Here is an 18,223-nt window from a genome sequence, read left to right on the forward strand (position 1 = left end):
TATCAGGTAACCTGATGCCCCTGTCTAGGTTTTAATCAGATTGTGCAACTACCCCTTGTGAGCTGAAATGGACCCTGCAGCATCAAACTGTGTAATTTTTGGCTAGCTGCACAGAAGCCCAAGTCAGTAGATTTTTCCTCATCTCCTACTCCCACAAAACAACTACCATACAGTAAGAACTGCTTAGGAGTCTTCTTCAATATTGATAATTTGCAAAGAAGTACAAGCGTACAGAAACGGTCCCCTTGATTTTGGCCAAGTCTCCTCTGCAGCACACAAGAAACTAAGTATAACAAGTTAAATATAAAATTAGTCACATTTCTGTCATTACATGGCTGTTTCCTACCATTCATCCTGCAAATAAAGCCGTGAGATCAAACTGTCTGGGATATTTTCCCAGCCCTTGACCAAACCTTGAACTCTCTCACATTTGGACACTCTCTTTCCTTGATCAGCATACTACATCTTGCTCTTTCTCTTCTTTTCTCCTATATCTGTCTGAGTCTCCTTTCTTATGAGCCTTAAATAAACTCTCTCTATACTCCTTTCCCAATAAGTCACCAATAAACCACCCCTAGTCTCCCTTCCCATATTCYTTCTATATTCCTCCTCTCCCTTTCTGCGTCTCAGCAATCATCCTTACCTCTTCTTCCAAAAAGCCCTCTAATGCCTTCTCTTGCAGACCTCAAAGTACTTCAAAGATCCTTCTGCAGGTCCCTAAATGCTGCCAACTTCAAATTTCGCAAGCCCCAGGACCCACTCAGGCATACATATGTCTTCAATGTATGAATTTTGAATTGGGCAGCAACAACTGACAAGCAAAACAAATGACACAGAACAGCAGCTATAAGAAACAGTCCCTATACAGGAAGCACTTGCAATTGGAGGCACAGGCACTCCGAAAGACAAAATAATGCTAAGGCAAGGTAAGAAAAAGTGCCCTCTGGTTTTAGCACCATAGCTGCTTCATGGCCTTCTTTCCTCACATTTAGCATGTGGTGTTGTATAAGGCTCAAATTAGACAAATAAAGATTACTATGAAATGTAGGCCAAATAACACAATGTTCAGTAACTGGGGAAGTACTGCAGCAGGGGACATATTACATGAGAATTTCCAAGAGTTACATAGATGGGAGAGGGCAAAAGAGAGGCATAAAAATGGAACAATGTGAAGGAGAAGTATTTGGTAGCTTGTTTTAGGGCTGCAGTGAGGAAGAAGGAAGCAACATGAGCCTGTAGGAAACCCCACATTATTCATGCATTTCAGTTCTCAGAAGCAACCAGAACTTTGGATGCTTACTTGAAAAGTTAAAATTTCATCCATCACTTCTTGCTGGCCTCTATAGTACATTAAGCTCTTTTACAGATCCTAGGAAAGTTTAAACAGCTCGTTAGGATCCCTCAAAACACTTGGACAATCTTTGGGCATAGGAGTATACTTAACCCCATACAAAGTGGCCTATATAAAACAACCTAAACTTACAGATACTAAGAGTAATAGAATGCTAACTGGAAATGGGATACATTATCTACTAGGTATTAAAAGTTAAAATTTTCTCCTTCTGTATGAATACCTTATGACAAAAGCAGACACCTGATAAAGCTGGTAATGATGACAAATAAAAACCAGGGGCTCACAGTGCGGCAGGGGAAAGAGCAAAACTTTTTCCTTTTAATGTCAATGCCTCCTCATAATCCACATTTCCCTGTAATGCATTTGAGCAAGCTTGCAATCCTCACTTCAAAGATGATATAATTTTCCCAAGCCTCTCCCTCAAGAGGTGTGTGGTTTGTAATATAGTTTACTTAAAAGCAGGGACTTGGAATCAAACCCTGGCAACAACAGTTACACGCTTTTGGAAATGTAATGCTGCTTTTTTTGGTTTGGAGTTTTTTTTGTCAACCTTTTCAATAGTTTAGAAAACATGTCACAACTTACAGTGCCACCTASTTTCTAACCAAAAGGTTACTACCAGGTAGTAGAGATCTGCTTTCACACAGTATCCTTAAATGTTTGTTTGAAGGAACCAAAAAGGGCAGGAAGAGATTGATGCACTAATACTCACCCTTTTGTTGTTCTCTTCTTCTTGTGCCTTTCTAAATTCCTGCTCTAAGGAGCAATCAATATCATTGAAGAGGCCCACTTCCTCACAGTTCTTCAGAAAGCGTGTTGGTGTAGGAGTCTGATCTGAGAATATGAAAAGAAATAATCTTTGATATTCAATATTAAAAGGAGAGGGAGACAGAACCTCTCTTTTCTTGGCAGACTATTTAACTTGCCAATGCCTTCCCACTCCTACACATCATCACTGACAACAAACCACATGGCACTGAATTTTGACATTGCGCACTGTAGACAGACAATGACTGCCAACAGTGTCTGAGAACAGGCAGCAGTCATCATTCAACCAGAAAGACAACAGGCCAGATTTTCAGAGAGCACTTAACACACAAGTGCATAACCTCAACATGTGCAAATGGTCACTAAAACTGTGCATAAAACTCCTAYAATAATTGCATGTAAAATAACTCACAGCACATATGATAACGCATATTTACCCTGCAGCACACAGGTAACTGTGGCAGATACACATTAGTTATGCCTTCACAGCTTGAAAACCACCTCAAACATTCACAATTTTATTCTGAAACATACTAGAAGTAAGCCATGGTGCAAAGAAGTCCTGCTCAGTGAATTGCTCCCAATATAATTTTTGAAGGAGTGAAATGACATTAAAAAAAAGTTGTGAAATATTAAATTTGACCACAAATAAGCTTCAGTATTCTTGTTTTTTTTTTTAAATCTAAAAGTGCTGAAAAATCATAAAAACAATGGGATTTAAAGTCAAAAGATTTTTAGTGCATGCCTTCATTCTAGAAAATTGTTGCCTCCTCAAAAATAATTCAGGGAAGGATAGTGTTCTCYTTAACGCTACAGGCAGGAGGGGCTCAAGTATACGTACAAGGTTTTCAGCCTCCTTTCCAAAACCTATAAATAAGGCAAGTAAAATTGCCCAGTAGACTGTTGTTTTGCTGATAACTCAGGTCTGTCTTTCTCCGGAAAGTGAAAATTGAGCCCAAAGCTGGGAACCAAGAACTCTTCATATAAAAGTCAGCTCTGAGCTAACTCCATTCATTCTGAAGCAAGTTCTTAACCACTCTACCTCAGCTTCCCCATCCCCAAATAATTACAAGACAGAGCCCTGTTAACAAAGATGAGGGATAGTCCATATGGTTCTATCAGCTTTACACACAAAAAACAGCGACATTCCTTTCATTCCAGGCAAAAGAGACTTAGAAAGCAAAAGGCTGTGATGGAGCAGCATAGGAAAGAAAAATCTCTTCCATCTTAGCTCCTCCTTTCCTAGTTTCCAGTCCAGCTCAAGCTGCATTGCAGTACCCAGTCTTATGGAAATAAGACTTATGGAAAGATTGTCCTAACTCTCTTCAAAAATCATCTTCTGCGTAGTCATTTACAACTATCCTATTGTTTGAAATTCATTCTACAAAGAGTGAAAACRAGTGCCTGTTACACTAATCCCAGTTGCCCATACAGGGCCAACTCTGACCTCAGAACAAAAGCTTCCCACTTCAGTGAGCTCTGGGGAAAAAGTTTAGCTTCTTGTGCCTAGCTAAGATGGGTCAAGTTCTAATATTTCCCTGTTACAGGGAACTGTTACCAGACAGAATGAACATTACATGATCAGCATAGAAACACACAGCAACCCCTAAACAAACGGCAGCACAGAAGAAATACATACAAAAGGATATACAGTTTCCACTTGGAAATTAAGGGGCTGATCCTCCACTTTATAAAATCAGCGTGAAGCTGATTTCCACCTTTAGAATGTCTGGTCCTACAGCTTTGACCTTTTAAAGTAATTTAAGGGCACAGACCCTGGTCTGCATGCATATTTCTGATGGAACATATTGATGTAACATAAGAAGCAAGGCCTTAATGTTAAAATTCTGTTTTTATTTCTTTTGGCCTCAGTATTATACTTGTGAGCTTAAAGGAAACAAAACTCAAGTGTTTGGGAATGCACACATATTTATCTATTAGTTTTCACAGCTAACTACTGTATTACCAGAGACAGGAACATAAGACTTTCCAAGAATCTTGCAGGAACTCAGCGTAAGGAATTGAGTCAATGAGGTGCTGACATCAATGGGAGCTGAAGACACTCAGCACTTTACAGGTCTATGCCCCAAACAAGTAGTGCCAAACTAATCTCTAGGGTAACCTCACTGAACTCAGAGGATTTACACCAGGGTTGTCTTTGGCCCTTGGGCTGCAATTTGTACTGGAGACAAAGTACACTGAAAATCCAGAGAAATAGATTTTATTTCCAAAAAGGATGAAATATTATTTCAGTGAAAAAACACTATTACTTTGTAGAAAAACAGAAAGATAATCATTGCCAAGTCTTTCTGGACATAAAAGGGATGTTAATATTTGAATGTTAGGCAAACATATGAAATGTCATATCTTAGGCAATGATATAACCATATTGTATAAGCAAGGTATCATTTTCATGACCAAAATGTGAATTTAGGGTTCCATAAAGAAGTTGATGGCACCACTGTCACTCAAACCAAATTCTTAACTTTGCTTCAGAGTTGCTTGAACCCACTTTTTTTTTTTTTAAACAGGTAAGGGAACACTAACATAGACAGGGTCTTGTTAGCTGGTCAAGAAATCAGGTGTTACTACATGAGGCTATATTAGATCAGAGGCTACATAATGGATAACAAAGTATTTCTAAGGCATATGCAGCTAAAGTCAGTATAGTTGCTCCTGATGTGTTCAGCATCTATTCCATGAAAGTAAGAGACAGTGAAATAAATCCATTTCAACAGTGAAAACAGGCAACCCAGACCAAGAACAGGTCTTCAAATGCACAAAGGCTTCGTTCTGCCTCCTTCTGCACATGTTGAATGCGGTCCTTTTGTATCACAAACAGCCCGAGGAAATCAGATATGTTGTGTTACCTACAGTGAGCTTCAGAGGACAATCTTTCCAATTAACTGTCTTGATTTATTATCTAACAGCCTTAGAGCTGATAGATTAGTAACACTATCTACACCACTTACATATTGATATGGTCATCATAAACGGTTACCGCAATCTCCCTATATGGTTATTGTAGTTTCTATGGTCCAGAAATCAGACTGGCAACAGTTCAGAACAACATTTCATTAAACAGACAGCCCTCCTCCTACTGTCCAAAAATCAAATAAACAAAAAAGCACCCACCCAGCAACCACTCCAAAACCCCACCTGCAGACCTTCTGAAAGCCAACTAAATCAGATGTACACCAAGACCCACCTTTCTACCTTATGCTACTTCATCTTTCAACATTCATAGAAACCAGAGGTCCATGAAACCTGTGCATTTATATGACAGCATAATTGACAAAAAAATCAGACTTTATAATGTTGAGACATTACATAGTGCAGTAGTTACACTGTACTTACACCGTGTCCACTGATTTCTGGACTTCAGGACTTCTGGGGCTACCAATGCCAGCGGGCTTTCTTTGCTTCTGCGGCAACCAAACAYTTTGCCCTTGGAAAACACCAATTCTCCCTCAGGAGGTTGGAGCACTCCTAGTAGAAGACACTACTCCAAACACCACAGTAATTCTTTTCCTAAATTAGGCAAGCCCTCATGTTTTATTTGGGAACAATATCACAAAGGAGACCCTAGCTTAGGTTACACATTCAGGTCTCCCAAAATTAATAAAATATTCCTAAATCTCAGCACTTAAAAATGTATTAAYAGTTCCAACAGCTTGTGCCTGACCTCACTCTTCCCTGTTTGGTACAAACAAATCTTTTGTTGCTATCTATCACTAGCACCCACAACTATTACAGGCTCACCAAGAACAGGGCTACGATTTGTTGCACTTCAGCAACTAGATATGCCGACCCAACTGGAACAAAACTCAGACAGAACTAGCACCACCTCAGCTTTCCCAGTGAGGACACACAGGTTACTGCCAGAAGCTGTCCTACATGCACACTGTGATCCAGACAACCCAGACCTTTAATGGCCCAAGCTGCATTTTGAACCGGATCACTTGGGATTCAGGTCAGTTTGGGTTAACCCTAGATATTTGGCTGTTACACTGAGCAGTCACAGTTCAGTCAGACTGCTCAATGAATAAAATCTTCCCATCCACAACTGTTACCACAACTAGTTTACTGTGCTTTCAGGCACCCACCTCTAGCCAAATGTAGCTTCACAGCCCAACCTTTGCCATCCAATAATTGCTTAGGAAGTTATTTCTATCTAGTCTTTATCACTAGGTTGAACACAGAACCTGTCAAACTTGCAACTAGGCGATAAATATCTTGTTTGGTCTGCTACTTGAATGAGTAATCAGCCTGTTTGTTTACATGGTCATTGCAGATGGGCTGCAAGAAACATTAAGTTTAAATAGATCTCAAAAATGTAACTGGAGAATAAAAAAAAAGAAAGCTTGAACTGTCTAATCTTTGCAGATTCCAAGTCAACCTGTTGTATTTTATAGGAGAGAATTTCAGAAAATCTCAACAATCAGATTCTAGCTGGAGCCTGCTATACTGAATATATATTGGCTGCTAACCATCCTCAAAACCTAACCCCAAACGCAGTGTTTGATGTGATGACCCTTGATTTTCTAAATTCATTGAAAATATATGTGGTAAGGCAGTGGAAAATTTGGAGTCTTCAGCAAAGTAAAAAGATTTCACTAGATATTCACTATGTTTGGCTGTGGGTCTTGGGGTTTTTTTGTAATTACTGAAATAATAACCTCTTAAATGAGACTCAGTCTCAATAAGTTACTGTCAAAACAACAGCCTTAATAAATACAATCCCAGGGAAATGTAGCATTAACTTGTTATACAGAGAGTTTATTTGAATCATCTACCAGAATGCATTTTGTAAAACTAGCCTGAATCCTAGTATTTCAGCTCTCAAAGCATGAATGAAATATTAAAGCATGATACCAGTTTAAGAAAAAGCCGGAGAATCAAAGGACAGCCATGCTAAACATGCTTTCGTTTGGAAAAAAACAAAGAATTTCCAGATTTTTAAAGTTTATATTGACCATTAAACTACTGCAAATGTTATTCATCCTCAGTAAAAGATATCTAATAGCACAGCTCCAAAGTGTGTAACTTGATTCTTCATCTTTAAAAAAAAAGTGTTTAGTCTCATGCACAGTAATAATAGACATCTGGCTTGTTCAGCTGTGGAGCTTTGTTGAATTTATATACTTACCCATGTTATACTTTCATGCAATGATAACAAAGTCAGAGTAAGAGGACTCGCACTGAAATTGGAAGGGCTGCCCATCAAGCAGCCACAAGAATAGGGGAATGTTCTGAGAATTTCAACAAAGTTTCTCCATGGATTCAGCAGGTTACCACCCATGTGTACCAGAAAACTCAAGGCCATGACACCTCAAGTAAGTGATGGAAGCGCAGAGGAGGCAGAGATGCACTCAGTCGTATCTGGTGGAATTGCCTTTACAGAGGAGCTCGCAGTTGAGGGCTCCCAAGAACTTTACTGCTAAATGATTCACCATTTAAAGTGCTGACTGGACTTTCTCTGAGGGTACACACATTGGGTAAAATACATCTTTAATCTCTTCTGGTCACTCAGAACCTCCTCAGTTGAATTTTAGAAAAAGAAGGTGCAACGGACTTTCCATTTCATTCCTTGGTAAAACAAGGGACACCAAAGTGAACAAGAAATCAGACAAAACAATTTTTCCTTATATCCACTCATTTTGCACTCCACAAAATTCATATCTAGATAAACCTCCCTTTGTAAATCTCAAAGAGAAAGAAAATGGCTCAACCAAGGATGACATAAGTTACTTCACTGACATGTGCATTACCCGGAAAAAGTAATGTAATTGCACTACCTTTTCCACACACCTCTTTTCATCTAGAGGAGACTGTTTCTATCTCCATAGTGGGATTTACCTTCAAAAATCTAGACAATAGGATTTCAGTAAATAGAATCAGAAAGAAACAAGCTTTCCACATCTACAGATCACCCTGGCCTCTCTTTCATCTGCTAGAAGCACTTTTGGGAACAAATTCTTTCCCCCTCAAAGATGGCAAGCTTTCATTCCCTCTCCTCTTAAATTTAATACCAAGGGAATCTCAGCATACCTCCTCCCAAAACTCAGTTCAACTCAGCTTTCAGCACTCACCTGGAGGGAACAATCTGTCCCATAGTCATTAATATTTCAGTGCTGTGAAAACAAAAAAAACCTTTGACATGCACAAAATGCAGAGCTTCACAGCAATGTAATGTTTAGTCAGCACAACAGCAGAGAGATGGCATTCATCTCAGTCAAACTAACTACAAACTTTCCTGCAACGATGACTAGCATACAAAACTTAGACAAGATATTATGTATTATCTCAAACAGTTCTTTCTTGGCTAAGAAATGTGAAAATGGAAACCATCAATGACTCTATATCCATAGTCAAACAAAGCTTTCAAACACTCAGACAAAAAATACACACACAAAAAGGAATAACTAACATTACAATCTTATTGCCGTCTTTTAAAATGAATGTCAAGTTATCGACAGAAGAATCACTTGCATTTTAATGAAATGCCTCTAATGGACTTCCTTTCCACTTAAACAGTCAGAGAACATAGCTATTTAGTGTATGTATGTACCCGGAGTTTCTAAATTAGTTCAGGAATCACCAGATATAATAAAACTTGTAAATATAGCAGAACCAGTTGATAACAAGGAAAGCTCTTGGCTAGACATACCTGATAAATCGGCATAGCACCAATAGCTTCAATCAGGTCATGTAACATTGGTTATTAAACACTGACCCYGCCCATACAACAACATATTTTGACTTTACCTCTCACTTACAAATTTGTATTTCATAACCCAGCACACATTTCACACACTAGAAACATGTTCCTACTTCTTGAGTCATGTTTTGTTCAGTTTCTAAGATGTGTTGGTACAAGATCAACAGCCCTGCAATTTTAGTGACTATCTCCAATAATAGTTCATAGAATACAGAATGGTTATTGTGTGTTAAATATTACTGACATTACAGTGACCCCAGACTGGGGGTTAGCTTTGTCTCGAAACAGTATAAATAATTTTAATACTATCTTAAAGCATACAGAATATTATTTTTTGTGCACTAGTTACTTAAAAGTGTTCAGTATTCTTTTTGGAATACTGAAGAGACTCAAATACAAAAGGGCACATTAAAAGATAGTATACAATATACTGGAAAAAAGGAGAAAATCTAACTTCAAGGCAGCTTAAAACACACACACACTACACGCTAACACTGCACCTGGCTTATTATAGGGCAATTGCTTCTTTGAATCTACTGATGACAGAAACAATTCTCCCTCCCCCTCAAGAATCAAATGAGCAAAAATGCAAAAAAACAAGAAGGGAGACATGAAGACAAATGTCTAAGAGAAAAGTCTGTCTCTTTTTTCCACATATCATTAATTTTTCATTATGAAATCTAAGAATAAAACATCTTAAACTTTAAGGTATTTAGATTTCCCCAGGGTTTAGGCGGGTAATGAAACAACTATTTTTCAATGTCTTTGAGCAGAGAGTAGAAGATCTATGATGCTTCCAAACTAAGGACTGCAAAACACCAAACAAATCCACCAAATGAACATAAAAGAAAAATCATACATGAGAGCACCAGGTTGTCAGGCCATTGTGGTCAGATACACTCACCATAGTCTTTGAGAACATGAGCAGTTTTTTACTCTTTCATTACCACACAGGATATTCATACATAAAACATAAAAAATATACCCCTCAAACACAATCTTATAGCCATTTTGGCCACAAAATTCTGCATTTCTACATACTGAGTTGGCTAACTGCATGGTTACACTATTGATGGGAATCCTGGAAGCCATTCAAAGCATTCACCAGGAAAGCAATCCATGGGAAGGAGGACAGCTATATCACAGAAGTTACCAAACAGAAATGGAGCTATTCCACTCAGGGRACTCCTGATGACAGAATATACTCCTTAGAAATTGCCTTAGAGCAAGACTCTTGCCAAACAGAAAGCTCTAAGGAAAGTGAGCATTTTCACGGGGTGAATGTGCCCAAAGTACAGTTGTCTTCAAGCAATTTCACTGCCAGAGGACACTGCCAAGTGCAAGGGCAGCATTTTCTCATTCGTGCTTGCAAGCACAGGATTCTGTGGGCATAGCTGGCATGCACACACTTTATAGGCCCTACTCTCCAATGTGCTGTGTACTGCTTCTTTCTAAACTTAGTCCACTATGGCATTTTCCAGAGTAAGAGAAAAAGAAATTCAATTTGGGATGGGGTCTGTCAGATTTTTCACTGGTACCTAAAGTCCCATAGGCAGAAGACCAACAAAACAAAAACCCAAATGAAATAATTGCAAGTAATTGATACCCAAATATGATTTCCTGGGGTTCATCCATAAAATAGGCTGCTTGAGATCCCCCCCAATTACTATATTTGTACCCAGAATGATCAGAGATGGAGGAACTTTTGCTGAGAGTCGGTACTCTTAGATTACAACAGGCACAATTTACCTATAAGAAGCCTATTTCAAAGGGAAGTATCAAAAACTGGTTAACATCCACACATACATTTGCATCAAAGTTTCCTCCCCACAATTACTTTGAAACCTGAAAAATGCTAGTAATATTATTCCTAAGTATCAATTGCACAGCCCAAGGAATATACAATAGGAAAGTGAACAGGAGAGGAGAGAGGCAGTAAGATTAAGATTAGCTTTATGCCTGTGAATTTACCCAGCAATTACTGAATGCTAGGAAGCCACCAATGTGTGGATACTCAGACAGGAATATGAGAAAACCACATCAGAAACTATAGGCTGTAATTGCACATAAGGATAGTTCTGTACCCCATAACATCTGTGCATGATGGGAGAACTGGAGAGAGATGATTAACTTTGGGGGAAAGAGTGTTGGATATTACCCACTGTTTTACCTTTCTTCAACTGGAGGATTTACAGCTATTTAAAGTGGGCAGGTCTTTATAAAGGCGACTCTAATGATGTGGCACATTAGGGTTGCTGAAGTGAGCTTGTCAGAGTTAAAATAGTGAGTCTTGTGAGAACGGTATAAATGCACTTCATTAACACACTCACTGCTGGGCTCCCAGGTGAAATACTCTAAAGTGCCTGTATTTCACTGGCATGTTGACAAGGGAGTCAGTGATAGAGCTGCCAGCATGGCTGAGGTTCTGCAATCTCTCTTCCTCTCATGCCAAACCTGTGGGAAGGCATAAGAATGGCAGCTGTCTTTCTGTCCAAAGATACACATTCGAGCTTATTCCATCTCTACTTGTTATTTAATTGGAGCTGGGGGGGAGGGGGGGTGTTAAACCAATCTTGGAGGTATTTTGCCAGTAGCTTTCCAGTAGGAGTCATGCTTTCAACATCATCTGAATAGTTATCTTGACTCTTGAATTCATGTCTTCTTACCTGATAACATATTATCTGTTTTTATTGAAGGAAACTTCAAAGTCATTTCATGTTTGTGCCTGTGAATCATCAGATGATCCTCTGTTGGAAAACGCTGTCAGGCAAACACAGAAAGAGAGAGAGAGAGAGAGAGAGAGAAAGGAAGGAAGAAAAAAAAAAAGAAGAATTTAATTCGCTAATAAACTTCTGGCATTGGACAGAATTTCAAAAATGAGAGAGAGAAGGAAATGTACCCAGCCATCCAAACAGTACAGGAACAGCAACAGAGTGTTTGAAAATGCAAGTGAATATGAGTAACAAATACCTCTGTACTCTGCTTAGAAACATATTTGGTGCAGTGCTCTCTGGGGTTACACACAGAAAAGTGCAGTGCATTTGCTTGAAAAAGTTGTAAGACCAAGTCTTGGATTCCAAGGGTCTCAGACACACGCTCCAGTTACCACAGCTTCACAAGTTATMACGTGCCTGCAGAACTGTGATAACTGCTGTTGTGTACGCTCTTAGCCCACGGCAAATGCAAAGTAATGCAGGATATCTTAAATCTCTTTACTGGATTTTTCTGCTTTTGCATCTTTCTGCAACCTGTACTGCTGAACAGCAATAACAATAATCAGAGAAGCCAGGCTTTTGTAAAAGTATTCAGGCAAAATGCATCTTTGTATCTGGAGGAGTCTGATACATCAACTTGATTTAAACTGACAGTGCAACAGTGCTCAGTATCTAACAACTATTTATGATCCTTTATGATACTGAATTGACTTCCTTCCCTTTGTCAAGTAGAGATGATGAAGGGCCACACTTTGTAAGAATCCAGTAAGTGTGCTAACATTTTTATTACATAGTCTGATAACAGAATGCTACAACAAACAGCTTCTTCTGAACAAGAAAAGATGAACTTGAATAAATGCACAAGCACTTGAACMCTTAGGGTCTAAGGGCCCAAAAGCTCTGTTAAGTTTTCTTCACCAGAAGGTGTGTACACAGGCCTTTGCTACTGCAGTAGTTTTAACAGGGTTATTTCAGGGCTAGTAAAGGCCAAAAGATATATTATCATAGCTTGGGGAAAAAAAAAAATTAACAGCTTTTTAAAGCAACAGGTACATAGCAGAATGTCAAAAACTGGCAATAACAGAGTTAAAGTGACACAATGCTTTCAACATAGTATATTCTTGGATAAGTGACTTTGCTTGTGGCTATAGTATAAATAGTTGCAGTACATTACACCTTCCGAGAATCTCTTTAAGGCCATAGACAAAGCAGGATAAATAATGGGAACGAGTTTTCTGGAAAAAAAAAAAAAAATCCCAAAGACCTTTTCCTCTCTGTGAAATCCTGGTTCATTGCTTACTCATCTGGAAGAAACGCAGCACTAAAAATTTACGTTAAGAACAAATGGAATATGTGAAAGAACTTGCTCAATGATATTGTGAGAAAAAAACACGGTTCTTCTCATGGAAATGAAATTTTCCTTCATGGAACACTGTGCTCTCTCTTCAGGGTGAGATTGGCAGGGCTTATAGAGGGCCTTGTGTGACTGAAGCTATTCCTTCAGTCCAGACTGTGTCTTTTCTATAAATCTATTTTCTTCCTTGTGCAAAAGACCAACTTGCTCACCCCTCAGATATATGCAGTGACTGATACGGAGAAGCAAGTCCCTGAACAGGTTAGCCAGATCTACTGTATACACTTCTGCCAATTCCTGGTTTACAATAGACAGAAATCACGTTTTGAAATGAGACTTGAAATGCTTTTTGAAAAGATGAAGTCACCCATAGACTGCTCATCTTCCCAAATCATAACAGTGTACCACAAAACCTGTCTCTGAATACCTAATGGAGCTCATTTGTATTAGCTTCCACTCCACTGAGGAACTTAATTGCTAACAGGTTCAAGTCCACTGATTTGAGTGGAAGTAAGTTTTAAGATTCAACAAAAAGGTAAATAAATTTTGACTATAGAACTCAGATATTTTTATACTATCTCCGTGATAGAATGGTGGATGTGGAGGTCAGAAGTGACAAATCCTCAGTTAGAGGGACAACCAACAAGATGCCTTCTCCCATTTAACTGAATGGCAAAAGCTTCTCGGCCAGCTGTTAACCTCATCTCAAGCTTCTCCCTTTCTTATTTCAACTCTTGTTGAAATCARCACCTACACTCCAGTAATAATCTCACAATACTTCGTTCATCCATCGTTCTATCACGGGAACCTAAAGGGTTGTAAAAATATTAGCCAGCTGAAAACTTTCAACATATAGTTAAAGCAGGAAAATATTACCCTCATTAAAAGAGAGGGAATCTGGGAAATGGGTAAGCTAAATCACTTAAAACAGATGTATATAGGAGGTCTGTGGCAAAAACCCAAAATATGTCCTTGCCTGGAGATTTTACTTGCAAACTCTTGTCACTGAACAAAATTAGGATCAGAAGTGCTACACATGGAACTTCCCTCATCACTGCAAGGGAAGAGATGATGTTATCGATTTTGCAGAAGAAACTCTTAAGACTCAATTCAAAATCTAAACAGGTAAAATCCCTCTTTTTTTTTTTCTTTTTTTTAAAGATGATCAAACATCTAATGCTACAGGTTGTTTTGTACCCTCAGAAGCACATGGCAGATCACCAGTCAAGTCAACAGGAATCCCACATGTAACATCCTCGGGCAAAACTTATCTATAGGTTACATTTTAAATAGAGGACATTTAGTAGGAAGATCTCTCAAAAATAAAAATATTAGCTAATACGACAGCACTGTGTTTAAGGATTACACACACACACACAAAAAAAAAAAAAAAAGAAACAGGAGAGTAACCATATCCACAGGGGAATATAATTATTGCATTGTACACATAAGCAGAAGAAAGAAAGACAAATGTGTTCCCTCCTAGTGTGTCTTCTCTTGCTAACCATTAAAGGAATTTGCAATACCTGGCTTGAAACATTGGAGTTAGGGGCAAGGGAAGGAACAGAAGCAGCTTGAAAAAGCACATTTACCAACTCACTCTTGAATAGTTTGCTTTAAACATTTTGTAATACTATCTTGTGGGGCAAGGAGGGAGTTGGGGGGAAGGACTTAAAAAAAACAAAACACACATTACTATTAGACATGTGTTAATACATCAGGAGGCATTATACAAGCCAGAGCTAGTGCTGAGGACTCAATTAATATCACCGCTGACTCCACTCACCTGTGAGCAGCCTGGGGCACTGCAGACAAAAGGCCTCTCCTGCTCCAAGTTCATCTTTGATTCCTCATAAATCTACATGTTAAAAGGGGGAGGGGGAAAGAAAGGGAACCTTTGAATATACACATTCTAAACTTCACACATGCATGCAACATACAATCTTCAAGTTTTGTGTTTTTAGTTCAAACTCCCAAATAGACCAGAAAGAAGTTCTCATCCTCACATTACTAAATTTGCTAATATTCAGCAGGCTCCCTACAGTCTAAGTTCTTATTACTCCTTCCTGAGCACATATTTACTTTGAAGGAAGAAAAAAATCCATTAGGCTTTCACAGCAGAAATCCTGCCTCAGAAAAAAACATATGTTCAGTGTTGTTATTAGATAAGACCATGTCTGCTCAGAAAGATCTTGAATTAAGAGTTTTTACCTTTCCTTCTTCAGTTCCTGCTGAACAATATTAAAACCAGACGTCTAGGTTATTTCAGAGAAAGAACACACTTTCTGAAGGTCTTTATTCATATTGTTCAATATTAATAACTTAAATATATTATATTGTATACACGCTCTGYACACACAGGACAAATGTCCATCAATGTCCTTTAAAAGATCTACCAGATCCCAAGGAGCTTGAGAAGCCAAGAGGCAAAACTGCAACAGCCCCATAGCACTTGCAGTTCTCTATTTTGAACTAAAGCCTGGGGCAAAGCTCCTGGCTCTTGAATAATCACAGGTGGGGGAAAGCATTTGCCCTCAGAATACAGTAACACAACTGAATTTGGGTCAGTATTACAGCAGTGTCCCCAACCAGAATGGACAAAATCATTTATACTAACATTATAGGACTTAAAAGTAAATACATCACTTCTTTCTGAATGTTTTGAGCCTGTTCTTACAATTGGCRTTACAATCTAGAATATAACAGCCGACCCGCCTTAGAGCACAACATATGTCTTTTGCTTATAGTATGCCTTAAAAGTTAACCTTCAGTCTCATCGCAGCCCCACTTCAAAAAAATACCAGAGTTGTGTTTGTGTGGGTCCTTCATACAACAAAGCAAAGACTAATATTTTAGTGGAGAAGCAAAATTTGACTCTAAAGCTGCAAAAACTGGCAGAAGGACAAGAGCTAAGATTACTCTACCCTACTGTCATGTTTTAAAACCACAGTGCATTGCTTCCAGTTATCAGAAATACCTTTACCACATTTAACACTTGTTGCTAGAGAAGCTTTACTTCCAGAAAAGTTCCTGCCTTCCCCTGCAAACAGTAAATACACTGTGAACTTTATCATCATCACAGACCTGTACTTACAGCAATCATTTCTCAGTAATGTAAGTTCTCTAGTTAAAAAAAAATTCAGATGACAATTACTCTCTTCCCCCCCCCTCCCTTTTAGTTTAAATTTACAGTGGTGGATAGCACTAGATTTACAGAATATATCCTACCTATGACCAAAAAAAAAAAAAAAAAGTCAGCAGAGCACCAGCTGCGGGTCTCCACTGACTCCCAGCAGCACCACCATCCAGAAGAATGTCTCTATTTTCATGTGACCTCTAACCTCCGTGGGGATGCTCTCCCTCGAGGGGGTAATTAGCACCAACTGGGGGGTTTTGGTATGGACATCTCTACCAAAACCTGGCCTGAGACCAGTGATTTATTGCACCAAATACAATYGGATGGTAAGAAAGACCCTAACTCAGGTCTAAACTAACTACACAAGACTGGAACTGAAATAATTACAATTGTACCTAATTTACTCCTTTAAGATTATTCATATCCTGTTTTGATTTAACTTACATCTATATTAAGCTGAAATAGGATACTCATAATCAGAAATGAAAGAGTATGCTCACATAAAGGCTTGTACTAAAATAACTAAAGGTGTTAAATTACTTCTAATTTCAGTTATTTCAGTTCCAGTCTGTGCATAGACAGGCTGCTAAGAGGTGAAGCAATAAAAATTCTCCGAATTACGCTATACTGCCTGAAAGAAACAAGCAGTGCAGAGATAACTGACTAAACAAACAAACCCCCASAAAAACAAAAACAAAACCTCCAGCTAGTCTGATTTTTAAATCCACCTCTATTTATGGTGTGTGACCCTGGGATGTTGTCTTTCCTAAAGACCTTTTCACAGGGCAGGAAAAAAAAAAAGTTATGTGCGGCTAATGAAAGGCTTTATCTGATATCTCAATTACTCCTGCAACTGAAGCCCTGCCAAACGCTTGTGTTACCCCCCTCTGTCCTCCTCAGGGGAGAGCGACAACTGCATTTTCAATTGCAGAACAAGGGATGATACCCAGTTAAAGAAAACAGAGAGTAACAACTCCGATTCCAAGTGTACAAGTGAATTTCAAAACACTACCAGGAATTATTCTGGTTTTGTTTTCTTATTGACTATTGAGGACTTCAAATATAAGGTTTTTCTTCCTCCTGCTGAGAGCTTGGGATTTAGGTCCCTAAATCCATAACTACATGCTCTGGTAACAATTGAACAATTCTCAAGGTTATTTATATAAATAAGCATGGAGTAAGCACCAAAATAACAGACTAGATATAGACTGGAATCCTAAATGTGGGTATCCACTATAGAAAAACTTGGACTTGCATTTTATTTTCAGTACCCTGAAAAAGTGTCAGATTCAGTATCTCGTCATTTACCACAAATGTACAAGCACCTGCTGGTTCCCATGAGAATCACTCTTTGCAGCTGATTTTCAGAGGCTAAACTGAAAACTGTAATAATCCAGAATGCATACATCGTGGGTGACCTCCAGGATACTGTCTAGCATGACCTGACCTATAAAACATGCTACCAGATAGTGCAACTGCCCAGACTCAAATTGCGCCATGCAGAGTTGTTATTTACCCGTGATGACAGCGCTGTGGTCGCGACTGTAGTACTGTTGGGTCTCTGAGGGTAGAAAATGAGTGTAAGAAGCTGCCTTCTGCTTTCTGAGAGGGCGCCCAGCGCTTCGCTATCCTCAGGCAGCTGTTTGAGTTTTACACCTGAATGTGGAGCAGAAACAAGCAGCTGAAAACCTGGACTGGACAGGCGAATCTCCGGCTTCCCCCCTTCCTCCTACCCCTCGCAAGAGCTGGGGAGGCACCGGCAATGCAGGATGGCAACCACAGCTTGGCAACAGCACAGCCGCCGTGCTCGGCGGCGGATTTGGGTTATGCAGAGCGCGATTTGCGCAGCAACCTTTTCGAGGCGTAGGCATGCCTCTCCCATCATCCGGCCCGCAATAAAGCCTGCCGCTGGCACGCGGATCGCTCCGCACGGCTCCCGCGTGCTCCCAGGCCACACCACCCAAGCCTACTGGTCTCCCAGCGAGCGCAGGTGGTGCAGCACGCGCAAAGGAAACAAAGCAACGATGGCAGCATTTCTGCTTCACCTAATAAAAATAAAACACAGCAACACCTCCAGCTAAATTAAGGTGCTTATTAACCTTTAAGATCTTTAGGAATTCAAGTGACACTCATGCGCTTTCCACAGTACAACATATGACTGCCACAATTAATGCAC

General features: G+C 39.3%; 1 protein-coding gene across 1 annotated transcript; it reads right to left on the reverse strand.

Moving 5' to 3' along the window:
* Positions 1–2,066: 2,066 nt before the first annotated feature.
* LOC112967787 (cyclic AMP-responsive element-binding protein 5-like) lies at positions 2,067–14,764 on the reverse strand (the record flags this gene model as incomplete). Its single annotated transcript, XM_026069312.1, has 3 exons — positions 14,698–14,764; positions 11,510–11,603; positions 2,067–2,188 (listed from the first exon to the last, which is right to left on the reverse strand). Coding segments are annotated over exons 1-3 (270 nt in total), but the record flags the coding sequence as incomplete, so codon positions are not given.
* Between the last annotated feature and the right edge of the window lie 3,459 nt (positions 14,765–18,223).

The sequence above is a fragment of the Apteryx rowi genome, unplaced genomic scaffold (genome assembly GCF_003343035.1).
Source record: "Apteryx rowi isolate R43461 unplaced genomic scaffold, aptRow1 scaffold_1058, whole genome shotgun sequence".
Classification (NCBI taxonomy): Eukaryota; Metazoa; Chordata; class Aves; order Apterygiformes; family Apterygidae; genus Apteryx; species Apteryx rowi.